Genomic DNA, 27,538 nt, shown 5'->3' with positions numbered 1-27,538 from the left:
AGTTTTTTATTCAAGTTGGGACAGAAAAAAGTTGCGTCTGGGTGACGAACCTCCACTTCTAGTGCACATGCAATTCACACACCGCTAACACACCGCTAGCACACCGCTAACACACCGCTAACACATCGCTAACACACCGCTAACAGTGAAATCAACCACGTTCCCCTGAGAAGAACAAATCCAGCTCAGGATTATCTACAGTCTTTATACAGATGTACATCAGCATGCATAAAACAAACTAAGAAACAATTAAAATAAATAAATGAAGGAAATAAACCTTTGACTTTTCCCAAAGAAACAAACATCCTGGAGTCGGTTTATCATCGGTTACATTCCTTCAAAAAATGTCCGTAGAACAACAGACTTTCTCCAAAAGACGTAAATAAAACCATTTCTAAGCAAATTTAATAACGTCGGCAGGTTTTTTACAACAATACGAGCCGCGAATGCTAAATGAACGCGAGTTAGCGGAGAAGCTGAATCCAGCGAGTTGTTCCGCTCGATAATTAGCAGTTAGCATCCGGCGAAATATTCACACGTGGAAACGCGCAGAATAAAGTAAAAGAAATTGAAGTACGGAAGGTACGCGACAGTCAGCATGTTAGCTAGCAGGATTAGCGCGTTTGATCGGCTGCTTTGTATAGTTCGTGTTGCTAATGCTAACCGTTAGCACATTTAAGCCTAACCCATAGTTTTTGTGTTGGTAGCGACAGTATTTAGCACCGTTCTGCGCGCATCTGGAAAAAAAAAACAAACAAACAAATAAAACGAAATGCTGAAAAAGAAACGTTTGAAAAACATCATTAAACGACACCAAAGATCCAAACCGGAGGACAAATTCAATTTTAGATATCAGTGAAACTGATATTTGTCTTCATCTGCATCTTGTTCTTTTAGTATTTTATTTGTTAGAATGCAAAAATATAAAAGTTTGTAAATTTCCAGGTCATCTGAAGGTGTGGTGGCTCATTGTACCCTCTGGTGGGTACAAGGCGGGGGTACTGCATTCAGCTCATTCCAATAATTTCAGAGTTTCCACGTTTTAAACATTATTATTATTTTTTTTTTTTTTACAATCTCTACAAATCTAAAAACATCTTGAGATTATCGATCAAAAGGCGTCGTTTTAAAATCTAGAAGTGGTTTTGTAATAATCCGCACAATACTCATACGTTTTATTTGATGTTTTTGTTACTAATACGTTATATTTCCATCACGTCTGAAATACTTTTAAGATTTATTGTCTCTCTACAGTTTGAACCATGATTAATACGTTAGTGACACGGTGACTCGACGCACCACCCGGTGCTTCAAAGTGGAACTGCAAGACCCAACAATGTTCTTGATCGTAGTACGAAAGAGAACAACGTGATTTAAACGGTTAAATGAAGAAACAGTGGAACCAGGAGGACAAACGTTCTTCAAATGAAACGGAAAAGCTCCAGAAAAAACTAAAATCATAAAAACGTCGTCGTTCGAACGTCTTTTAATCTGAAAACATCACAACAATCCGTCACACTTAAAGTAGCAGTTTTTATCAAAAGTAGTGAAATTAGCGAGTGACTCACTGCTGCCACGCGGTGTAGTAGAGCAGTATTACACCAATAACACACTGTTTCCACTAAAAGGTACCGCGTTTAATGTTTTCAAACTGTAAAATTAAGAACAAGAGTATCGTCAAAGCTAGCGTGCTAACCAGCTAGCCGCATCACGATCCATGTTTTAATCCCACTTTGTTCCACAAGATGGCGTTTTTATTTAAAAACGAATTTTAATTTCCTTTATATATTAATTTTTCATATATATGTATATAATATTATCGCTATTATTTATATAGAAAGATTTCTTACATTGTTAGATTTTTTTTGGTTGAAACAGTGAAGCAATAACTCAACGCTGCCACCCAGTGCACAAAAACGGTATTAAACTAACTTTACATACGGTATCTTTAAAGTTTCGTCTTAAAAACCTCCTCTTAGTGTGAAATTCAAACAGGAAGTGAGAAACCTCTCCGGTGTTAGCGGCTAATTTTAGCCTCTGTCATATCACTGACGTCCACAGATATACGTGTATATATATATACACACACATACACACATATACATATATATGTGTGTATATATATATGTGTGTATATATATGTGTGTATATATATATATAACTCCAAAATCATTTCTGAGAATATTTTTGTACAACTTCACGTTGCTCCAAATATCTCGTAGTTTTTGAAGACGTTTTCATGTGAAAATGCAAAAAAAAACAAACACCCTCGTAGTGATTCAGCATCCTGTTTCCATGACGACGGTGCTCAGAGTCACTGACAAGACAACGTTTTGACAACGGCTATCAAGGTGGAACTTTTCGCAAAAAAACCCCAAAAAACAAAATCGACAGCACCCTCTGGTGGACCAACTGGAAAACTACGTCGTTTTCAGTGTTTCTGCTGTTTCCGTGGAAACGGGCCTTATTTTTTTTTTCAAACGCAAAATCGATGCGTCTTGACTTGACTGACGACGTAAACGAGACCCGATGGAGGTTCAGTTTGTTGACGGGCGCAGAAACTCCGCCCACTTTTCCCAAACGCCAGGTTTCCGTAGAGTAAGACCATGCTAGCGACGTTAGCGTAGCTCAGCGGCGCCGTCATTGGCGCTCCGCGGGAGGTAAAGATGAAAAGAGAGAAAAATAAGGTGACGGGCCTCGTCGGTTGGTCCTGTCTCTGGACGCGTTCCACTTCCTGTCTCTGGACGCGCTCCACTTCCTGTCTCTGGACGCGTTCCACTTCCTGTCTCTGGACGCGTTCCACTTCCTGTCTCTGGACGCGTTCCACTTCCTGTCTCTGGACGCGTTCCACTTCCTGTCTCTGGACGCGCTCCACTTCCTGTCTCTGGACGCGTTCCACTTCCTGTCTCTGGACGCGCTCCACTTCCTGTCTCTGGACGCGCTCCACTTCCTGTCTCTGGACGCGTTCCACTTCCTGTCTCTGGACGCGTTCCACTTCCTGTCTCTGGACGCGCTCCACTTCCTGTCTCTGGACGCGTTCCACTTCCTGTCTCTGGACGCGTTCCACTTCCTGTCTCTGGATGTGCTCCACTTCCTGTCTCTCCACTTCCTGTCTCTGGATGCGTTCCACTTCCTGTCTCTCCACTTCCTGTCTCTGGACACGCTCCACTTCCTGTCTCTACACTTCCTGTCTCTGAAAGCGCTGAGTCATCGTCGGTGCGTCGCAGAACAGCGACCTCTTGTCTTCGATACTGGAGCGATTCTGACTCGTTTGATTTTCAACGTAAAAGATTAGCGTAGTTATAAAATGGGCAGGTTGTTGCCCCAGGGCTCTGGGGGGTGGGGGGGCAGGTAATTGCCCCGTGGCCCTGGAGGAGGGAGGGTTATTGCCCCGGGGCCTGGGGGGGGGAGGGGGGGGGGGGGGGGGGGGGAGCAGGTGGAGGTCAGTTTATTGCCCCAGGGCCCTGGAGGGGGAGGAGCTATTGCCCCGGGGCCCGGGCCGCCCTCTGCTGCTGCTCCAACATGGACCGGACGGCCGGGGGCAACATGGCGGGGGACATGGGGGGGGCGGCGGGGCGGAGGGGGTAAGAAGAGCCTTTACCAGGGAAGTAGACGCACTGGAAGAACCTCTGAGCTGCTTGGGGGGGGGGGGGGGGAGGAAGGGGGGGGGAGGGTAAAAGTTACTGGACAGATTATTCAAATCCTGACAACAGTAATCAGATTACTTAGATTTTTACCTGTTTTCTTCTTTTCTGTCGTTTTGTCGTCGGTCTTTTGTTCTGAAAGAGAAAATCATAGAGACAGTGAGGAAGAGGAGGAGGAGGAGGAGGAGGAGGAGGAGGAAGAGGAGGAGGAGGAGGAGGAGGAGGAAGAGGAGGAGAAGGGGGAGGAGGAGGAGGAGGAGGAGGAGGAAGAGGAGGAGGAGGAAGAGGAGGAGAAGGGGGAGGAGGAGGAAGAGGAGGAGGAGGAGTAGAAGAAGAGGAAGAGGAGGAAGAGGAGGAGGAAGGGGGAGGAAGAGGAAGAGGAAGAGGAGGAGGAAGAGGAGGAGAAAGAGGAGAAAGAGGAGGAGGAGAGAGGATTATAAAGTATTTCTCTTCTAAGATTTTTTTTGTAGTTTGTTGAAAATGTTTTTATGTTAAATGATTTTATTGTGAAAGGTCGTCGTTGCTTTTCCTGGGTTTTGTCTGTAAGTGTGACGAGCTTAAAGAAGCGACGTACTCTTCTTGTCCTCCGGAGCTCCTGATTGGCCCTTGGCTGGAGATGAAAGAGAACAAAGAGAACCATGAGAACCTGCAGGTTCTGCTCAGAACGTTTGACAGTCGAGAGTCGAGTTACTTTGTTCTGACGATCGAGAACGTTTCTCCTCCTTCGACGTCACGTTTGATGTTCTGGAAGCTTCGAGACGACTTCTGAGTCTGAGCAGTGGACGTTCTGAAACACAAGTACCAGTACTACCCTGGAGGTACTGCAGACCGATACCAGTACTACCCTGGAGGTACTGCAGACCGATACCAGTACTACCCTGGAGGTACTGCAGACCGATACCAGTACTACCCTGAAGGTACTGCAGGCCGATACCAGTACTACCCTGGAGGTACTGCAGACCGATACCAGTACTACCCTGGAGGTACTGCATGCCGATACCAGTACTACCCTGGAGGTACTGCAGACCGATACCAGTACTACCCTGGAGGTACTGCATGCCGATACCAGTACTACCCTGGAGGTACTGCATGCCGATACCAGTACTACCCTGGAGGTACTGCATATGATACCAGTACTACCCTGGAGGTACTGCATACAAACACCAGTACTACCCTGGAGGTAGTACTGGTACTGCATACCGAGTACTGATATGTACCTGTCTTCTCACCTGTCCTCTCACCTGTCCTCTCACCTGTCCTCTCAGGTTTCCTCTCACCTGTCCTCTCACCTTTCCTCTCACCTGTCCTCTCAGGTTTCCTCTCACCTGTCCCCTCACCTGTCCTCTCACCTGTCCTCTCAGGTGTCCTCTCACCTGTCCTCTCACCTGTTCCCTCAGGTTTCCTCTCACCTGTCCTCTCACCTGTCCTCTCACCTTTCCTCTCACCTGTCCTCTCAGGTTTCCTCTCACCTGTCCCCTCACCTGTCCTCTCACCTGTCCTCTCAGGTGTCCTCTCACCTGTCCTCTCAGGTTTCCTCTCACCTGTCCCCTCACCTGTCCTCTCACCTGTCCTCTCAGGTTTCCTCTCAGGTTTCCTCTCACCTGTCCTCTCACCTGTCCTCTCAGGTTTCCGCTCACCTGTCCCCTCACCTGTCCTCTCACCTGTCCTCTCAGGTGTCCTCTCAGGTTTCCTCTCACCTGTCCTCTCACCTGTCCCCTCACCTGTCCTCTCAGGTTTCCTCTCACCTGTCCTCTCACCTTTCCTCTCACCTGTCCCCTCACCTGTCCTCTCAGGTTTCCGCTCACCTGTCCCCTCACCTGTCCTCTCACCTGTCCTCTCAGGTGTCCTCTCAGGTTTCCTCTCACCTGTCCTCTCACCTTTCCTCTCACCTGTCCTCTCAGGTTTCCTCTCACCTGTCCCCTCACCTGTCCTCTCACCTGTCCTCTCAGGTGTCCCCTCACCTGTCCTCTCACCTGTCCTCTCAGGTTTCCTCTCACCTGTCCCCTCACCTGTCCTCTCACCTGTCCTCTCAGGTGTCCTCTCAGGTTTCCTCTCACCTGTCCCCTCACCTGTCCTCTCACCTGTCCTCTCAGGTTTCCTCTCACCTGTCCCCTCACCTGTCCTCTCACCTGTCCTCTCAGGTTTCCTCTCACCTGTCCCCTCACCTGTCCTCTCACCTGTCCTCTCAGGTGTCCTCTCAGGTTTCCTCTTCGGTCGCTCAGCTGCAGCCTCTGATGTGACGACAAGCGTCCACGTTAGAACAATCAGCAGAACGTTTTAGCTTTAGCTTTAGCTTTAGCTTCAGCTTTAGCTTCAGCTTTAGCAGACGAGTGTTAGTTTTACCTTTCTTCTGTGCCGCTTTGCTTCTGGCCTTCACTGGTTTCTCTTCATGGAAAAAAGGATGTAAACAACATGTAAACAACACGTAAACAACACGTAAACAGCATGTAAACAACAAGTAAACAACATGTTGACATGACGTGGTGTTCAGCAGCCGGAACGACGGATCATTTTTTTCACCTTTGGTCGTCACTGCAGCACTTTTCTGTTTCTTCACAGCCGATTCTGTAAGAAATGAAAACGTCGACGCGTCGCCATGGCGACAGGATCAAACGTCATTCAACTTCCTGCAGGAGCAACATGTGTGGGGGTTTATCGCCCTCTAGTGGCTGCTGCAGTTCTACCAGGACAACAAACCCGCGATTGTGTCCATTAGCCCCGCCCCAGACCGTGTCCATTAGCCCCGCCCCTAACTGTGTCCATTAGCACCACCCCTTGATTGTGTCCATTAGCACCACCCCTTGATTGTGTACACTAGCCCCGCCCCTGACCGTGTTCATTAGCCCCGCCCCTGACCGTGTCCATTAGCCCCACCCCTTGATTGTGTCCATTAGCTCCGCCCCTTGAATGTGTCCACTAGCTCCGCCCCTGACTGTGTCCATTAGCCCCGCCTCTGATTGTGTCCATTAGCTCCGCCCCTTGAATGTGTCCATTAGCCCCGCCCCTGACCGTGTCCATTAGCCCCGCCCCTAACTGTGTCCATTAGCCCCACCCCTTGATTGTGTCCATTAGCTCCGCCCCTTGAATGTGTCCATTAGCCCCGCCCCTGACTGTGTCCATTAGCCCCGCCTCTGATTGTGTCCATTAGCCCCGCCTCTTGATTGTGTCCATTAGCCCCGCCCCTGACCGTGTCCATTAGCCCCGCCCCAGACCGTGTCCATTAGCCCCGCCCCTAACTGTGTCCATTAGCCCCACCCCTTGATTGTGTCCATTAGCTCCGCCCCTTGAATGTGTCCACTAGCTCCGCCCCTGACTGTGCTTGCTTGTCTCATTAGCTCCACCCCAATGGTCATTTTTAGCCCCGCCTCTTGATTGTGTCCTTTAGCTCCGCCCCAAATGTGTCCTCTAGCCTCATTAGCCCCGCCTCCTTGCCTAGTACAGAAGAAGAATCCACTCCACCTTTCTTTGCAGCTGCAGCTTTGCTTTTCTTGTCTTTCGGCGACGCAGCAGCTGGAAAACAGAAGCGACGTTACGTTTCAGTTCAACGTCCGACGACAAAGAAAACAGAACTTCCTGTGAACGTGAAGGACCTTTCTTTGCTCCGCCTTTAGCCTCCGGCGCTGACGGAGGAACGCAGGAAGTAAAGTCAAACACACGAGTTCCTGTTCTGTTCTCGACGACCTTCTGGAGCGACGAGGCGGTTCCTTACCTTCCTCCGACCCCGCGGCTCCGCGTTTCCTCTTCGGAGCTGCAAGCAAACAGGTCAGCTTTCGTTAGCCGCCGCGGTGGAAGGACGAAATGTTAGCATAGCTATGTTAGCATAGCTACATTAGCATAGCTACGTTAGCGTAGCTACGTTAGCATAGCTTACCTTTCTTTTGGGAGGCAGCCGTCACGTCTTCCTCCACAGCCTCCGGTTCTTAAAGGACAAACATGATTTTACACTTTCAACCAAACAAACTTTCATCCATCCATCATCCATCCATCCATCCATCATCCATCCATCCATCCATCATCCATCCATCCAACATCCATCCATCCATCATCCATCCATCCATCCAACATCCATCCATCCATCATCCATCCATCCAACATCCATCCATCCATCCATCCATCATCCATCCATCCAACATCCATCAATCCATCATCCATCCATCCATCATCCATCCATCCATCCACCCATCCATCATCCATCCATCCAACATCCATCAATCCATCATCCATCCATCCATCATCCATCCATCCATCCATCATCCATCCATCCATCATCCATCCATCCATCCATCATCCATCCATCCATCATCCATCCATCCATCCATGCCTTCATTTATTGATTTTTTCAATTAATTAATTAAATGGTAAATTAATAAATAAATCATAATTTAAATTGAATTAATTATTATTTTTTGTACGTTTATTTGTATATGTATTTCAGTATAATATATATATAATAATAATAATAATATATAACAATCTATTTAATTTGTTAATGCAATTTTTTATGTTAATTTAATTTCTTACATTTTTAAATTATTTGTACGCGTATTTCAGTATGATATAATGATAATAATAATAATAATAATAATAATAATAATAATATATAACATTAATTGATGAAGGTTTTGATCTAAAACTGTCCAAAGAGATTTATTTCATCCTGGTTGAAGTTGAAGCTGAGTGATTTCTCTTAATGTGGCGGGTGTGTAGCTTCCTGTTAACCCCTCCTCCTCACCCTGAGCAGTGGGAGGAGCTTCAGGGGGGGCAGTGGGAGGAGCTTCAGGGGGAGCAGTGGGAGGAGCTTCAGGGGGAGTAGTGGGAGGAGCTGCAGGATCCGGCCTCGGGGCCTCGGGTCTCTCTGGAGCTGCTTCCTGTCCCGCGGCGTCGGGCTGAACCGGAGCCGCCGGCGGTGGCGGCGGCGGCGGCGGCGCCATCATGGGCTGCATCAGGTACGGCTGATACTGGGCGTACATGGGCGGCGGCTGCTGTGGGTAGAGAGGCGGCGGGGGCGGGGCTCCGGGCTGCACCGGGTGAGCCGTCAGAACCGGGGCCGACGGCGCTGGAGGCGAACGGAGAGGGGAAAGCGTCTCGTGTTACGGGTTGCCGTGGAAACGGGCCTGAGGAGGGGACCGGGTGGCGGTACCTGACAGGGTCGGGGGAGGGTAGGGGTTGTCCGTGACGACGTGGTGAACTGCGGGAGGGAAACGGAGGGGCGGCGGTCAGGGTCCACGTCCCGACAGCGAGACGCCACGTTAGCGGCGGCGACTCACCGTACCATCCCGGCGGCGACGGGCAGTAGACCGGCGCCGGTCTGCAGGGACCCACCGCTGCACCACAGGAGGACGTACAGTAATCAGAGTGTTAATGACGCTACCGAGTTAGCCGCTAGCTCCGTACTTAGCTTCCTTTAAAACGTCTTTTTAAATCTCTCGTTTCATCCCAACTCCTCCAGCCTGCCGGTAGCTTTAGCTTTAGCTTTAGCATTTTCTAAATCTAGTTTCTCCTCCTCGCTATCGTTCTGCGTAAAAGAGGCCGCTGTTCGCTTTAGCATTAGCTTTAGCATTAGCTAACGTGGACCTTTGCGCAGACTCCCTGAAACGGTTGTTTTTTCTCTTTGTCCCCTGAACTCGTCGCACCGGAGTCGTTCTGATCGCTAAAAACAATTATCCACGTTGCCGCCGAATTAGCGCAGTGCTAGCATTAGCATTTTCTAAAGTGGCTTTCTCGCCTGTTAGCGGTAGGAGAGCAGCTTCGTTAGCTTCGTTAGCCCGTCGCCTCGACGGGTTGAGTCGTTTTGGTATTTGTTTGTTTGGTAATTTTTTGTAAACCTCAAGACTTCCGGGACTAAAAACGATCTCGGCTTAACGAGAACAATCAATGTAAAATTTCAGCATTTTTAACTTTGTGGAACGAGTTTTTGAAAGTGATGAAAAAGTTGTTCTACCTTCTGGGTCAGATTCTGTCGCCACTTCTGGTTTCTTGGTTTCCGTCTCTCCCGGTCGGGACGTTCTGCTTTTGTCCTCTTTGTCTTTCTTTGCTTTTTGGGCGAGAACAAAAATCATTAGTTGTCATGACGACAGATTTCCTGCGTCGCAGTGAGGGAACGGTGGAACCGGTGGAACCATCCTTCTGAGGAATGGAGGAACCGGTGTAACCGTACCTCTGAGGAATGGAGGAACTGTACCTCCGAGGAACGGGGGAACCAGAGGAACCGTACCTTTGAGGAATGGAGGAACTGGTGGAACCGTACCTTTGAGGAATGGAGGAACTGGTGGAACCGTACCTTTCAGGAATGGAGGAACCGGTGGAACCGTACATCTGAGGAATGGAGGAACTGGTGGAACCGTACCTTTGAGGAATGGAGGAACCGTACCTTTGAAGAATGGAGGAACCGGTGGAACCGTACCTTTGAGGAATGGAGGAACCGATGGAACCGTACCTTTGCGGAATGGAGGAACCGTACCTTTGAGGAATGGAGGAACCGATGGAACCGTACCTTTGAGGAATGGAGGAACCGCACCTTTGAGGAATGGAGGAACCGATCGAACCGTACCTCTGAGGAATGGAGGAACCGTACCTTTGAGGAATGGAGGAACCGGTGGAACCATACCTTTGAGGAATGGAGGAACCGGTGGAACCGTACCTTTGAGGAATGGAGGAACTGGTGGAACCGTACCTTTGAGGAATGGAGGAACCGGTGGAACCGTGCCTCTGAGGAACGGAGGGAACCTGCGGATGCGTCGGGCTTTGGGCAGCAGGGCGGTGAAGCGGGGAAGAGCTGCGTTCACAGGAAGGAGGGAATCGGTGAGGAGGTCTGGAGCCGCTGCAGCTCGGGGGACACTTACCCTGTCTTCTGGGTTTGTCCTCTGGGGACGCTGCGTCTCGCACTGCAGAGAGACAGACAATCCTCAGTCAACACGACTTCTTAGGACGCACCGATACCGATTCCAGTATCGGGTCCAGTACCAACACTGGCACTGGGTCCGATGACAGTACCGGTATCCTGTCCGATACTGATTCCAGATATCGGTCCGATGCTGATTCAAGTATCGGTCCGATGCTGATTCAAGTATCGGTCCAATGCTGATTCAAGTATCGGTCTGATACTGATTCAAGTATCGGTCCAATGCTGATTCAAGTATCAGTCTGATGCTGATTCAAGTATCGGTCCAATGCTGATTCAAGTATCGGTCTGATACTGATTCAAGTATCGGTCCGATGCTGATTTAAGTATCGGTCCGATACTGATTCAAGTGTCGGTCCGATGCTGATTCAAGTATCGGTCCGATGCTGATTCAAGTATCGGTCCGATGCTGATTCCAGTATCGGTCCGATGCTGATTCCAGTAAGTACCGGTATCGACTTTGATACCTGTATTGGTATCAGGTCTAATATCGATTCCAGTATTGGATCCAATACGGGAATCGATATCAAGCCTGATATTGGTATTGTGTCCGATACTGCATAAAGAACTGGTATTCAGAAAAAGAAAGTAAACCTGGAGAGTACTTCACCTTTTTTCCTCCTGACGGCTGAAACTCTCCGCGGAACGTCTGAAAGAACCGACAGGCCAGAGTGAAAACTGCAGGAACCATCCAGGTACCACAGTACTACACTATACTACTCTACACTATACTACTCTACACACTACTACACAATACTACACAATACTACACTACACAATGCTACATACTACTACACAATACTACACAATACTACACTACACAATACTACATACTACTACACAATACTACTCTACACAATACTACACTACACAATACTACACTACACTACTCTACACAATACTACACAATACTACTCTACACAATACTACACTACACAATGCTACACAATACTAAACTACACACTACTACACAATACTACACAATACTACACTACACAATACTACATACTACTACACAATACTACTCTACACAATACTACACTACACAATACTACACTACACTACTCTACACAATACTACACAATACTACACACTACTACACAATACTACTCTACACAATACTACACTACACCATGCTACACAATACTACACTACACAATACTACTCTACACAATACTACACTACACAATACTACACACTACTACACAATACTACTCTACACAATACTACACTACACAATACTACACTATACTACAAAATACCACACTACATAATGCTACACTATACTACAAAAACTATACTACACAATACTACACAATACTACACTACACTATACTACAAAATACTACACTACATAATACTACACAATGCTACACTACACTATACTACACAATACTACACTACATAATACTACACTATACTACAAAATACCACACTACATGATGCTACACTATACTACAAAAAACTATTCTACACAATACTACACAATACTACACTACACTATACTACAAAATACTACACTACATAATACTACACAATACTACACTACACTATACTGCACAATACTACACTACATAATGCTACACTATACTACAAAAAACTATACTACACAATACTACACAATACTACACTACACTATACTACAAAATACTACAAAATACTACACTACATAATACTACACAATACTACACAATACTACACTACATAATACTACACTATACTACAAAATACCACACTACATAATGCTACACTATACTACAAAAAACTATACTACACAATACTACACTACACTATACTACAAAATACTACACTACATAATACTACACTATACTACAAAATACCACACTACATAATGCTACACTATACTACAAAAAACTATACTACACAATACTACACAATACTACACTACACTATACTACACAATACTACACTACATAATACTACACTATACTACAAAATACCACACTACATAATGCTACACTATACTACAAAAAACTATACTACACAATACTACACTACACTATACTACAAAATACTACACTACATAATACTACACTATACTACAAAATACCACACTACATAATGCTACACTATACTACAAAAAACTATACTACACAATACTACACAATACTACACTACACTATACTACAAAATACTACAAAATACTACACTACATAATACTACACAATACTACACTACACTATACTACACAATACTACACTACATAATACTACACTATACTACAAAATACCACACTACATAATGCTACACTATACCGCAAAAAACTATACTACACAATACTACACTACACTATACTACAAAATACTACACTACATAATACTACACTATACTACAAAATACCACACTACATAATGCTACACTATACTACAAAAAACTATACTACACAATACTACACAATACTACACTACACTATACTACAAAATACTACAAAATACTACACTACATAATACTACACAATACTACACAATACTACACTACACTATACTACACAATACTACACTACATAATGCTACACTATACTACAAAAAACTATACTACACAATACTACACTACACTATACTACAAAATACTACACTACATAATACTACACAATACTACACAATACTACACTACACTATACTACAAAATACTACACTACATAATACTACACTAACCTGTAGGGGGGGTATTACCTGTAGGGGGGGGTATTACCTGTAGGGGGGGGGGGGTATTACCTGTAGGGGGGTTATTACCTGTAGGGGGGGGGGTATTACCTGTAGGGGGGGGTATTACCTGTAGGGGGGGTATTACCTGTAGGGGGGGGGGGTATTACCTGCAGGGGGGGGGGGGGGGGGGGGTATTACCTGCAGGGGCACTTCTGGAGTTCCAACAGGGACAAACTGTAAACAAAGTAGAAACGGATCAAAAAAGTTTTGTGAGAAACGACAAACAACCAAACTTTCTTGGTTCTTACCTGCAGGGTCACTCTTCATCACCTCCTCCTCCTCTTCCTCCTCCTCCTCTTCCTCAGACGCTGGTGTGACCACCGAGGCCTTCTCCTCCTCATCCTCGTCTTCATCGTAGTCTTCTTTGTTGTCTTCGGCTTCGTCTACGGTCAGCCTGAGCTCCTCTTCCTCTTCCTCCTCTTCCTCCTCTTCATCCTCCTCTTCTTCTTCTTCGGCATTGTCTACGGTCAGCCTGAGCTCCTCTTCCTCCTCCTCCTCTTCCTCCTCCTCCTCTTCCTCAGCAGCAGCAGGAGTGTCTGTGTGTAAAAACCATCTTCACCTCCAGACGTCACTTCACGCTTTGTGTTTGAGGAGCAGGACTCACCTTCCTCCTCCCCCTCCTCTTCCTCCCCCTCCTCTTCCTCTCCCTCCTCTTCCTCCTCCTCCACTGCTCCTTCCTCCTCCTCCTCCTCCTCCTCAGTCTTTGCTGCCTCCTGCTGGATCTCTCCCGCCGCTGCGGCTGTGAAAGTCAAAGATCAGTGTCTGAATTGAGGCCCCGTTTCCACGGCGACGGGTCAAAACAAAAGTTTCACAAAACAACGTTCGCGAAAACGACGACGCCCGTTTCCACGGAAACGTCAGACACCGCGGGAGCGCGGGGACGTCCCAGTGGACAGACGCACGAATGAACGAAGGGAAAGAGCTTTTACCTTTACCTGCCAGGATGATGTCATCAACACCCTCCTCTTCCTCCTCCTCCTCTTCCTCCTCGCCGAGCAGCTCCGCCGTCAGTTGGTCTTCCTCGCCGGCGAGTTCGATCCTGTCCAGCTCGTCTTCGTCGAAGGTGAACTCCAGGGAGCTCGTGTCCAGGAAGTCTTCGTCGTCTTCGTCGTCGTCTTCGTCATCATCATCTTCATCTTCGTCGTCACCGGAGACCGTCTCACCGAGCGACTCTTCGTCAGACGTCGGACCGTCGTCTTCGTCGGCCAGGACTCCGCTGTCCGTGCTCTCAAAGGGAGGAAGCTCCACCTCCTCTTCCTCCTCTTCCTCTTCATCATCATCTTCATCACGGACGTCCTCCTCGATGACGTCGTCCGGTTTGTCTTCGTCTCTGTCGAAGTCGCTGCCGAAGTCGTCGTCCTCGTCCTCGTCCTCGTCTTCGTCCTCGTCTTCGTCGTCTGCAAAGCGCTCAGAGGACGCCGCCGAGACGTCCCATTGGTCCAGATCTTCATCATCATCTTCGTCAGTGTCCAGAGCAGCCTTCTCCTCTTCCTCCTCATCTTCATCGTCCACGGCGGCCAGGGGAGGGAGTTCTTCCTCCTTCTCCTCTTCCTCCTCATCTTCATCGTCCACAGCAGCCAGAGGAGGGAGCTCTTCCTCCTTCTCCTCTTCCTCTTCATCTTCATCGTCCACAGCAGCCAGGGGAGGGAGTTCTTCCTCCTTCTCCTCTTCCTCTTCATCTTCATCGTCCACAGCGGCCAGAGGAGGGAGCTCTTCCTCCTTCTCCTCCTCTTCCTCCTCATCTTCATCTTCATCGTCCACGGCGGCCAGAGGAGGGAGCTCTTCCTCCTTCTCCTCCTCTTCCTCCTCTTCCTCACTGACGGCGGACACAGGAGGAAGATCTTCAGTGTCGGACGTCACAACGTCTTCATCATCATCATCATCATCATCATCATCTTCATCCTCCCCCTCGTCTTCCTCGCTGGACGTCAGCGCCATGTCGGCGAGGTCAGACGAGTCTTCGTCAAGCTCGTCTTCGTCGCTGGTCGTGACGTCGGAGGCGGGTTCAGGAGAAGCCTCTTCCTCATCTTCCTCATCTTCATCCTCTTCATCGTCAGCGACCGCTCCTTCCTCAGGAGACACCTCCTCCTCCTCCTCCTCATCCTCCTTCTCTTCCTCTACTATCTGTTGTTTCAGGTCATCTTCATCTTCATCTTCATCATCATCAACCTCTGCTGATGCTAGTTCAGGTTCCTCCTCATCCTCCTCTTCATCAGCAGCTGCTTCAGCTCCTTCCTCCTCCTCCTCTTCCTCAGCTCCGCCTGCTTCCTCCTCCTCCTCCTCCTCCTCCTTTTCTTCTTCATCGACAACAGCTGTTGGCTCCTCCTCGTCTTCCTCAACTTCTCCAGCTTCCTCCTCTTCCTCATCTTCGACAGCAGTTGTTGCGTCATCCTCCTCTTCCTCCGCTTCTTCCTCCTCCTCTTCCTCCTCCTCCTCTTCCTCATCTTCGACAGCAGTTGTTGCGTCATCCTCCTCTTCCTCTGCTTCTTCCTCCTCCACCCCTCCAGCCTCCTCCTCGTCATCATCGTCTTCCTCATCCTCAACAACAGCTGTTTCATCCTCTTCCTCCTCTTCCTCCTCTTCCTCCTCATCCTCCTCTTCCTCCTCTTCCTCCTCTTCCTCCTCATCTTCATACTCATATTCATCTTCATACTCCTCCTCATCATACTCTTCTTCCTCTTCCTCTTCGTCCCCCTCCTCCTCTTCTTCCTCTTCCTCCTCCTCCTCCTCCTCCTCCTCCTCTTCTTCCCCCTGCTCTTCCTCCTCCTCCTCTTCCTCCACCACCTCTATAGCAGGTGTCTTGGTGTTCATCCCAACGACTGCAGCAAACAATGAAACAAACGTTAGAAACAAACTCGTTAGGAACCGTTTCAACTCGTTAGGAACCGTTTTAACTCGTTAGGAACCGTTTCAACTAGTTAGGAATCGTTTCAACTCGTTAGGAACCGTTTTAACTCGTTAGGAACCGTTTTAACTCGTTAGGAACCGTTTTAACTCGTTAGGAACCGTTTTAACTAGTTAGGAATCGTTTCAACTCGTTAGGAACCGTTTTAACTCGTTAGGAACCGTTTTAACTCGTTAGGAACCGTTTTCATATCGTTGGGAACCGTTTCAACTCGTTGGGAACCGTTTCAACTCGTTAGGAACCGTTTCAACTCATTAGGAACCGTTTCAACTCGTTAGGAACCGTTTCAACTCGTTAGGAACCGTTTCAACTCGTTAGGAACCGTTTCAACTCGTTAGGAACCGTTTTAACTCGTTAGGAACCGTTTCAACTCGTTGGGAACCGTTTCAACTCGTTGGGAACCGCTTTAACTCGTTAGGAATCGTTTCAACTCGTTAGAAACCATTTCAACTCGTTAGGAACCGTCACGAAGGCGTCTGGTTTCCATCGTTCGCCCCAGAGGTTCGGGAAGAGAGAGAAACGCACCTTTACTCCGAGATGGAAGAAACTCTCCTGGAAAGAACAGAAGAAAAAACACCTGGAGATTAATGCTACCATAGAAGAAGAAACAGTCTGGAGAAGTTTACTGAAACGTGTGAGCCCCGCAGCTCGTTAGCATGTAGCATCACTACTGTGTGAGACCCGCAGCTCGTTAGCATGTAGCATCACCACTGTGTGAGCCCCGCAGCTCGTTAGCATGTAGCATCACTACTGTGTGAGCCCCGCAGCTCGTTAGCATGTAGCATCACTACTGTGTGAGACCCGCAGCTCTTTAGCATGAAGCATCACTACTGTGTGAGCCTGGAAGCTCGTTAGCATGTAGCATCACTACTGTGTGAGCCCCGCAGTTCGTTAGCATGTAGCATCGCTACTGTGTGAGACCCGCAGCTCGTTACCATGTAGCATCACTACTGTGTGAGCCTGGAAGCTCACTAGCATGTAGCATCACAACTGTGTGAGCCTGGAAGTTCGTTAGCATGTAGCATCACTACTGTGTGAGCCCCGCAGCTCGTTAGCATGTAGCATCACTACTGTGTGAGCCTGGAAGTTCGTTAGCATTTAGCATCACTACTGTGTGAGCCCCGCAGCTCGTTAGCATGTAGCATCACTACTATGTGAGCCTGGAAGCTCGTCAGCATGTAGCATCGTGACTGTGTGAGACCCGCAGCTCGTTAGCATGTAGCATCGCTACTGTGTGAGACCCGCAGCTCGTTACCATGTAGCATCACTACTGTGTGAGCCTGGAAGCTCACTAGCATGTAGCATCACGACTGTGTGAGCCTGGAAGTTCGTTAGCATGTAGCATCACTACTATGTGAGCCCCGCAGCTCGTTAGCATGTAGCATCACTACTATGTGAGCCCCGCAGCTCGTTAGCATGTAGCATCACTACTGTGTGAGACCCGCAGCTCGTTACCATGTAGCATCACTACTGTGTGAGCCTGGAAGCTCACTAGCATGTAGCATCACAACTGTGTGAGCCTGGAAGTTCGTTAGCATGTAGCATCACTACTATCTGAGCCCCGCAGCTCGCTAGCATGAAGCATCGCGACTGTGTGAGCCTGGAAGTTCGTTAGCATTTAGCATCACTACTGTGTGAGCCCCGCAGCTCGTTAGCATGTAGCATCACTACTGTGTGAGACCCGCAGCTCGCTAGCATGAAGCATCGCGACTGTGTGAGCCTGGAAGTTCGTTAGCATTTAGCATCACTATTGTGTGAGCCCCGCAGCTCGTTAGCATGTAGCATCACTACTGTGTGAGACCCGCAGCTCGTTAGCATGTAGCATGGCGACTGTAGAAACCTGACAGTGAAAAGGAAGTGAACAACACGGACCTTTCTTTCTCACTGCGTACAGACTCCCTGCAGAGGAAGACAGACGGGAAACGTTAGTGGTGAAACATTCCGTCGGCGGCTTGAGGGACTTTCTGTCTCCGTCCACCTTCGTCGTCCTCGGGAGCGACCAGCCTCGCAGCAAACTTCAGCACGGCGGCGACGACGTTGGACGACTCCTCCACGGCGTCGTTGACCGCCTTCAGCGGGTCCGAGCCGATCCGGGTCAGGCCTCCTGGGGAGTCACGGGTCTCATTATTTCTCCGGGAAAAAAACCCCAACGAGTCGAGTCTCGGTGAAAAAAAAAACAAGTCGTCAAACTCCGACGTCGTTTCAAATCGTTTCAGCCGAGAAAAGAAACAGATGCAGGAAGTTAAACTGAGAAGGGCGACTGGAAGATTCTCACAGGAAGAGTTGGCATCGTTTCGGGATGAGAGACGCGCCGATACCGTCGTTTTAGAGTATGAGTACCAGCCTTTAGCTACTTGCTGATGCCGAGTACCGATACAAGTACTAGCTAAATGCTATTAAGTCTGATTCATACTACAAACAAGACACGAAGGCTATATGCTACCGTGAACCTCCAATAGTCTCTGTGCTGCGTCGCCTCCGCCAGCCTCACGAGCTACAGTAGCTTAGCATGTAGCATCACTGGTGTGTGAGTCATAAAACTCTTTAGCATGTAGCATCGCTAGCATCTGAGCCTGAAACTCTTTAGCATGTAGCATGTACCTTGGACTTGATGCAGAGTAGATAAACTACTGAGCTACATCAGGCTAACTCTGCTGGTGATGAAGTTGCTGGTGATGAAGTTGCAGGTGATGAAGTTGCAGGTGATGAAGTTGCAGGTGATGAAGTTGCAGGTGATGAAGTTGCTGGCCTTGTACCAACTATCTTCCTCCTCTCGATATTTCGTCACAACATAATTTACACTTGGTTTTACTTTTCTCGTTCTCATTAATTTCAAAGAATCTGTAAACCTCAACGTCACTCGTCTTTCATCTTTCATCTTTCATGAGTAGGACTGCCCCATCTTGGTATTGGTACCGGTATCGGCATCAGTATCGGTGCGTCCCCAGCTGGACATGGCGTCCCCACCCTTCAGTTTAACCGCCATAAACATTCGTCATTCGTTAAGCTCCTGAAAACCTGACAGACCCTCGTTCATCAGGATTGATTCTTGCTTTTATTTTTCAAGGCGGCAAAAAGCCACTTTGACATCAAAGAACTTGTCTTCAAATGTTGTTTTCATGTTGGCCTGATGAAAGAGGGTCGGAGTTTCCAGTGTAAAAATGAATCATTTCAACAAACGACGTTCCGACACTCCAGTGCAACAAAATACACAATCGGAGAAAATCACACGGAAACCAAGATAAACACCGGTAGAACAGTCGGAGTGTCAGGCTGCGTTCAAGATCCTGCAAAAGGTTCAGAGGAGCTCGAGTCGTCGTTCTAGACCTACACTCGGTAGAGCACAGTATTAACTAGAGCTACACTCGGTAGAGCACAGTATTAACTAGAGCTACACTCGGTAGAACACAGTATTAACTAGAGCTACACTAGGTAGAGCATAGTTTTAACCAGAGCTACACTTGGTAGAGCATAGTTTTAACCAGAGCTACACTTGGTAGAACATAGTTTTCACTAGAGCCACACTCGGTAGAGCATAGTTTTAACTAGCGCTACACTCGGTAGAACATATTTTAACTAGAGCTACACTATGTAGAGCACAGTATTTATGAGAGCTACACTCGGTAGAACAAAGTTTAAACTAGAACTACAATCGGTAGAGCACAGTATTAACTAGAGCTACACTTGGTAGAACATAGTATTAACTAGAGCTACACTACGTATAGCACAGTATAACTAGAGCTACACTCAGTAGATCACAGTTTTAACAAGAGCTACACTCGGCAGAGCGCAGACCTTCGCCAACGCCGCATTCGTTTGCGGAACCGAGTGAGCATCACTAGCATGACAGCCGTTAGCTCGTACACTGAGCGTCAGGGATTTATTTGTTAGCCGTTAGCGGCTAACGTCCCAAGGAGCCAAAGAGTCAGAGGATTTGCACCTTAAATAAACGACAGTCGATCACGTCGAGCTCAACTGAAGCTCTGCAGACGGTTCAGAACAACTCTTGTTTCACATATTGGAACGTTTTTGTTTTTGACTGAACGATGCATCAACAAACACTTTGAAGTTTTCTCTCTTCTGTTCAGGACAGGAGCTTCTGAGAACCTTTGACTCGTTTCAGGTAGATTCTCTCGTCTTCGACAGAAACGACACCAGCAGGTGGTGGAGGACGAGTCTTGATGTCGTCAGGTGGTGGATGGAGGTGTGGCCGACCTGAAGAGGACAGATGAAGACTCGTGTTCCACCACCAGACGACATCAAGACTCGTGTTCCACCACCAGACGACATCAAGACTCGTGTTCCACCACCAGACGATATCAAGACTCGTCCTCCACCACCAGACGACATCAAGACTCGTCCTCCACCACCAGACGACATCAAGACTCGTGTTCCACCACCAGGCGACATCAAGACTCGTCTTCCACCACCAGACGACATCAAGACTCGTCCTCCACCACCAGACGACATCAAGACTCGTGTTCCACCACCAGACGACATCAAGACTCGTGTTCCACCACCAGACGACATCAAGACTCGTCCTCCACCACCAGACGACATCAAGACTCGTGTTCCACCACCAGACGATATCAAGACTCGTCCTCCACCACCTGACGACATCAAGACTCGTCCTCCAACACCTGACGATATCAAGACTCTTCCTCCACCGCCAGGCGACATCAAGACTCGTCCGCCACCACCAGACGACATCAAGACTCGTCCTCCACCGCCAGACGACATCAAGACTCGTCCTCCACCGCCAGACGACATCAAGACTCGTCCTCCACCACCAGACGACATCAAGACTCGTCCTCCACCCCCAGACGACATCAAGACTCGTCCTCCACCACCAGACGACATCAAGACTCGTCCTCCACCACCAGACGACATCAAGACTCGTGTTCCACCACCAGACGACATCAAGACTCGTCCTCCACCACCAGACGACATCAAGACTCGTCCGCCACCACCAGACGACATCAAGACTCGTGTTCCACCACCAGACGATATCAAGACTCGTCCTCCACCACCAGACGATATCAAGACTCGTCCTCCACCACCTGACGACATCAAGACTCGTCCTCCAACACCTGACGATATCAAGACTCTTCCTCCACCGCCAGACGACATCAAGACTCGTCTTCCACCACCAGACGACATCAAGACTCGTGTTCTACCACCAGACGACATCAAGACTCGTGTTCTACCACCAGACGACATTAAGACTCGTCCTCCACCACCAGACGACATCAAGACTCGTCCTCCACCACCAGACGACATCAAGACTCGTCTTCCACCACCAGACGACATCAAGACTCGTCCTCCACCACCAGACGACATCAAGACTCGTCCTCCACCACCAGACGACATCAAGACTCGTCTTCCACCACCAGACGACATCAAGACTCGTGTTCTACCACCAGACGACATCAAGACTCGTGTTCTACCACCAGACGACATCAAGACTCGTGTTCTACCACCAGACGACATCAAGACTCGTCCTCCACCACCAGACGACATCAAGACTCGTCCTCCACCACCAGACGACATTAAGACTCGTCCTCCACCACCAGACGACATCAAGACTCGTCCTCCACCACCAGACGATATAAAGACTCGTCTTCCACCACCTGCTGGTGTCGTTTCTGACGGAGACGAGAGAATCCGGTTGAAACGAGTCAAGGTTTTGTTGAAAAGCTCCACTGGCCTGAAGAGAAGAACAAACTCAAAGTAAAACAAAGATTCAAGAGAACCGACAAACTGTTGACGTCGGCCATGACAGTTTTGACGTCGGCCATGACAGTTTTGACGTCGGCCATGACAGTTTTGACGTCGGCCATGACAGTTTTGACGTCGGCCATGACAGTTTTGACGTCGGCCATGACAGTTTTAACCATGAAGCCAGTAGCTGACAGGAAACAGGAAGCAGCTCATGGTTGTACTTCCTGTCATGGGCCTGCTGGTTAGTAGCTGGTTAGTCGATTCCGGAGCCGCTAGTTAGTTTCTTGCCTCTACGGCCTGAATCCTTTAAAACCTTCCTGACGCCAGGAGGAGGATGACCTGGGGGGGCGATAGAGCAAAGGTCCAGATTATAGAGCATCTTCCTCCTCTAGTCCAGATTATAGAGCCTCTTCCTCCTCTAGTCCAGATTATAGAGCCTCTTCCGCCTCTAATCCGGATTCTAGAGCATCTTCCTCCTCTAGTCCAGATTATAGAGCATCTTCCTCCTCTAATCCAGATTATAGAGCATCTTCCTCCTCCAATCCAGATTATAGAGCATCTTTCTCCTCTAATCCAGATTATAGAGCATCTTCCTCCTCTAATCCAGATTATACAGCACCTTCCTCCTCTAACACCAGATTATAGAGCATCTTCCTCCTCTAAAATCAGATTATAGAACATCTTCCTCCTCTAATTCAGATCATAGAGCTTCTTCCGCCTCTAATCCAGATTATAGAGCATCTTCCTCCTTTATTCCAGAATATAGAGCATCTTCCTCCTCTAATCCAGATTATAGAGCATCTTCCTCCTCTAATCCAGATTATACAGCACCTTCCTCCTCTAACACCAGATTATAGAGCATCTTCCTCCTCTAAAATCAGATTATAGAACATCTTCCTCCTCTAATTCAGATCATAGAGCATCTTCCTCCTCTAGTCCAGATCATAGAGCATCTCCCTCCCCTCACACCAGATTATAGAGCATCTCCCTCCTCTAAAACCAGATTATAGAGCATCTTCCTCCTCCAATCCAGATTATAGAGCATCAGCAGTAGAGTCCCTTGCGTTACCTGAGATGGTTCTATAGTCCATCAGATCAAACATGATGACGAAGACGCAGGACCAGGTGAGGACGAGGGCCAGAACCAGGATCCAGGCGAGCGGCGAGCTGAAGGTGGAGGAAAGTTCCTCCGTGAAGGTTTTCTTGGCGCCGCGCGGCGCCGCGCCGGCGTCTCCGGTCTTACCGTCGATGACCATGGTGGTGGTGAGGGAGGAGCGCGCTGTGGGACAGGGACAGGGACAGGGGGAGACAGAGGGAACAAGGGGGGTCAGGGGGACAGGGGGGGGTCGGAGGGACAGGGGTCAGGGGGGACAGAGGGGACAGGGGGGACAGGGGGAGACAGAGGGAACAAGGGGGGTCAGGGGGACAGAGGGGGGGTCAGGGGGGACAGGGGGGGTCGGTGGGACAGGGGGACAGTGGGGACAGGGGGCAGGGGGACCGGGGGGACAGAGGGGACAGGGGGGGTCAGGGGTCCTGGAGAGTCTACAGTCTGAATCTTTCAGAAAACTTCAAAGAGTATTAATGTTTGAATAAAATAGAACCTTCTATTTATTTATTTTTGACAGGGAACCACATGCTCCCGCCGGAGGCTCCTGCTAGCGTCCACGCTAACACCTTTAGCCACGCTAACACCTTTAGCCATGCTAACACCTTTAGCCACGCTAACACCTTTAGCCCTCAGTGACACGTTAAACAACAAAACAAAAAGTGTTTGATTGAAAAAAATCCAAATCCACAAAAAACAAACAAAACAACAAAACAACAAAAAGTCAATAGAAGCTGGTCGTCTGCACATGCTCAGTAGAGACCGTCACAGGAAACTTCCTCCATCATGTCGTCACTCCCCGTCCATGTTCCCCTGGACTGGGCTTTTATTTTGACAATCACAATAATATTATTAATGTTCATAAGAATAATATAATATTTGTCACAATAATAACAATCCAACTTGGTACTTTTATTTTGACAGTCACAGTAATAACAATCCAACTTGGTACTTTTATTTTGACAGTCACTGTACTCTGGAGTTACTGTGGAGTTACTGTGGAGTTACTGTGGAGTTACTCTGGAGTTACTGTGGAGTTACTCTGGAGTTACTTTGGAGTTACTCTGGAGTTACTCTGGAGTTACACTGGAGTTACTGTGGAGTTACACTGGAGTTACTGTGGAGTTACTGTGGAGTTACTCTGGAGTTACTCTGGAGTTACTGTGGAGTTACTTTGGAGTTACTTTGGAGTTACTCTGGAGTTACACTGGAGTTACTGTGGAGTTACTGTGGAGTTACTCTGGAGTTACTGTGGAGTTACTCTGGAGTTACTCTGGAGTTACTCTGGAGTTACTGTGGAGTTACTGTGGAGTTACTGTGGAGTTACTCTGGAGTTACTTTGGAGTTACTTTGGAGTTACTCTGGAGTTACTCTGGAGTTACTCTGGAGTTACACTGGAGTTACTGTGGAGTTACTTTGGAGTTACTTTGGAGTTACTCTGGAGTTACTCTGGAGTTACACTGGAGTTACTGTGGAGTTACTCTGGAGTTACTGTGGAGTTACTCTGGAGTTACTCTGGAGTTACTGTGGAGTTACTTTGGAGTTACTTTGGAGTTACTCTGGAGTTACACTGGAGTTACTGTGGAGTTACTGTGGAGTTACTCTGGAGTTACTGTGGAGTTACTCTGGAGTTACTCTGGAGTTACTCTGGAGTTACTGTGGAGTTACTGTGGAGTTACTGTGGAGTTACTCTGGAGTTACTTTGGAGTTACTTTGGAGTTACTCTGGAGTTACTCTGGAGTTACTCTGGAGTTACTGTGGAGTTACTGTGGAGTTACTCTGGAGTTACTTTGGAGTTACTTTGGAGTTACTCTGGAGTTACTCTGGAGTTACTGTGGAGTTACTCTGGAGTTACTTTGGAGTTACTTTGGAGTTACTCTGGAGTTACTCTGGAGTTACTCTGGAGTTACTGTGGAGTTACTGTGGAGTTACTCTGGAGTTACTTTGGAGTTACTTTGGAGTTACTCTGGAGTTACTCTGGAGTTACTGTGGAGTTACTGTGGAGTTACTCTGGAGTTACTCTGGAGTTACTCTGGAGTTACTCTGGAGTTACTGTGGAGTTACTGTGGAGTTACTCTGGAGTTACTCTGGAGTTACTGTGGAGTTACTGTGGAGTTACTCTGGAGTTACTGTGGAGTTACTGTGGAGTTACTCTGGAGTTACTGTGGAGTTACTGTGGAGTTACTGTGGAGTTACTTTGGAGTTACATGAAGTGGAAAGTAACTTCAAACAGTAGCGGTTAGCGTCATTTTTAAGATCAATGACTGAATGTTCAATACTTCCTTCAGGGGTGGTGTGTGTGTGTGTGTGTGTGTGTGTGTGTGTGTGTGTGTGTGTGTGTGTGTGTGAGTGTGGAGGGGGGGGGGGGGGGGTGGACCCCCCCGGTGCCACCACAGATCCATGACAGCAGAATATTTTTAGTTCCTTCCAGTCGTGAACGAAGGAAGAAGAAAGAAAGTGAAGGAAACCGAAAACATCTCACACACACACACACACACACACACACACACACACACACACACACACACACACACACACACACACACACACACACACACACACACACACACACACACACACACACACACTGTTTACCTTCGGCGGCGCTCATCTCTTCTCTTTAATCCCAGTTTGGTTTTTAATCCCAGAGAGTTTTTGACACGACGCCTGAGAAGCTGCAGCCTCAACTGGACGCCTCGGTCTCCATCCTGGGGGGGGGGGTTGAGAGTTGCTCTGTGGGTGGGGGGGTGGGGGGGGGGGCGGGTGGCTGTAGGTTGGGGGGGTTGGTGGTCCAACTCTGGTCCCAGTGGACGAGGTTCAGGAGACGAGGTGGTCGCTGCCGGTGCCTCTGTGGCTAGTTAGAGCTGGACTGTAGATAGAGCAACCCCCCCATACCCCCCCCAGCCCCCCCCCATACCCCCCCTCCTCCCACGGACAGATTTAGATCAACGGAGGAGAAGGAGCGAAGATCAGGACTCAGGAGGGAAGTTTAGGGTTTGGGGTGATTCGGGGGGGGGAGGGGGGGGGTTGGGAGGGGGGGGGGGTGGTGGGGGGGGGGTCACCTCTGGCAGGGCTTTGATTTCACACCAAGAAACTTCCAGAAAAGCAGTAAACCTGAAAGTTGCTCCTCCGGGAGGTGGAGGAGCGACGGCGGAGTCTGATTACGGCCACATTCACACTGAGCTATTCTTAGAACCGGGGACGCTTCGCCTTTTTAGGCCAGAGGCGTGACCCCCCCCCCCCCCCCCGCCCCCTCCCCCCCACACACACACACACTCCAAACGTACGTAAAATTCATGTATTCTGTACAAATAAAAACAACAACTCAGCTGTTTTAACAGAATAATTTCCTGAACCTTAATTTTCCTGGTTTTAATTAATTCAACACATTAATCCGTCTGGATTATTTAGTTTGTGGAGGAAACGTGAGGATGTAGCTGCACTACCACCTGAGGCCACTAGGGGGCGCAGAGCAGGACCAAACAATCAAAGCAGGATGATCTGGAATTCTTTTATTTTTCTTTGTTCGTATTTCAATCCTTTGATGTGACCTTTGATCAGGTGATTCTCCATGAGGTTGTGGATCCTTGGTACCGTCTTCAGACTGGAGGGCGGCTCAAAGAACCATCAATTCTTCAGGTGCAGGTCCTCCTGGTTCAGATCCTCCTGGTTCAGGTCCTTCAGGTTCAGATCCTTCAGGTTCAGATCCTTCAGGTTCAGGTCCTCCTGGTTCAGGTCCTTCTGGTTCAGGTCCTTCAGGTTCAGGTCCCTCTGGTTCAGGTCCTCCTGCACTGACTGCAGGAACTGAACCACCACTGGACCCAGGTGGGTCATGAAGACCAGCATGCTGCTTCAGCTCTGCCACGCCCTCCTCCAGTGCTTTGATCTTCTTGTCCTTTTCTTCATTTTGACCTTGCAGAGTTTTAATCTCTTGGCCCAGGATCTTCTGCAGGAGCTGGACCTGGACCTGTTCCTTAAGCACCTGCTTCAGGAGCTGGACCTGGACGTGGACCAGATTCTGGACCAGGTTCTCAAGCACCCGCTGCTGCTCTGGTGAGAATCCCTGCTTCAGCTGGTTGAGGGCCTCGTTAAGGCCGGGTGACGTGTCCTTGAAGAAAACAGTGACGACAAACAAGGTAAACCAAACAGTCCAACCGTCTGCATCACAGCGACTGACAACCAGGAAGTGGGCGGAGCTTCATGAAGACAGTGTAGAACTTCAATGAATCGAAAAGATGGAAAATCCCAAAATGCAACAGAATAAATAGAAACAGGTGTGAAGAGTAGAAATTGTATTGTGCCTGCTGCCCTCTGCTGCCCTCTGCTGCCCTCTACTGCCCTCTACTGCCCTCTGCTGCCCTCTGCTGCCCTCTGCTGCTACCTGCTGCCCTCTGCTGCCCCCTGCTGCCCTCTGCTGCCCTCTGCTGCCCTCTGCTGCCCTCTACTGCCCTCTGCTGCCCTCTGCTGCCCTCTGCTGCCCTCTGCTGCTACCTGCTGCCCTCTGCTGCCCCCTGCTGCCCTCTGCTGCCCTCTGCT

General features: G+C 48.5%; 1 protein-coding gene across 4 annotated transcripts; it reads right to left on the bottom strand.

Annotated features, from left to right (window-relative positions):
• Positions 1-25,831, bottom strand: LOC308143424 (uncharacterized protein). Of its 4 annotated transcripts, none has more exons than XM_080514220.1 (28): positions 25,598-25,829; positions 22,967-23,176; positions 22,186-22,236; positions 18,155-18,280; positions 18,049-18,075; positions 16,702-16,728; positions 14,201-16,090; positions 13,876-14,010; positions 13,520-13,807; positions 13,410-13,445; positions 11,156-11,194; positions 10,487-10,528; positions 10,318-10,419; positions 9,586-9,678; positions 8,912-8,968; positions 8,785-8,832; positions 8,377-8,700; positions 7,516-7,563; positions 7,354-7,392; positions 7,235-7,264; positions 7,104-7,154; positions 6,165-6,209; positions 5,988-6,029; positions 5,810-5,875; positions 4,336-4,431; positions 4,219-4,254; positions 3,738-3,779; positions 1-3,637 (listed from the first exon to the last, which is right to left on the bottom strand). In XM_080514220.1, exons 1-28 carry the CDS (start codon positions 25,611-25,613, stop codon positions 3,480-3,482), a joined length of 4,164 nt encoding a protein of 1,387 aa, XP_080370346.1. In that variant the 5' UTR covers positions 25,614-25,829; the 3' UTR covers positions 1-3,479. The 4 variants fall into 4 exon arrangements, 3 of the variants coding, with proteins under 3 accessions (XP_080370346.1, XP_080370348.1, XP_080370347.1); XM_080514222.1 differs by having other exon boundaries at positions 5,822-5,875; positions 25,598-25,828; XM_080514221.1 differs by having other exon boundaries at positions 1-3,634; positions 25,598-25,827.
• Positions 25,832-27,538: the final 1,707 nt, after the last annotated feature.

The sequence above is a fragment of the Blennius ocellaris genome, assembly GCF_963422515.1.
Source record: "Blennius ocellaris genome assembly, chromosome: 18".
In the NCBI taxonomy this organism is placed as follows: Eukaryota; Metazoa; Chordata; class Actinopteri; order Blenniiformes; family Blenniidae; genus Blennius; species Blennius ocellaris.
The sequence above is the reverse complement of the archived record's forward strand: the minus strand, read 5'-3'. Positions and strand labels throughout refer to the sequence as shown.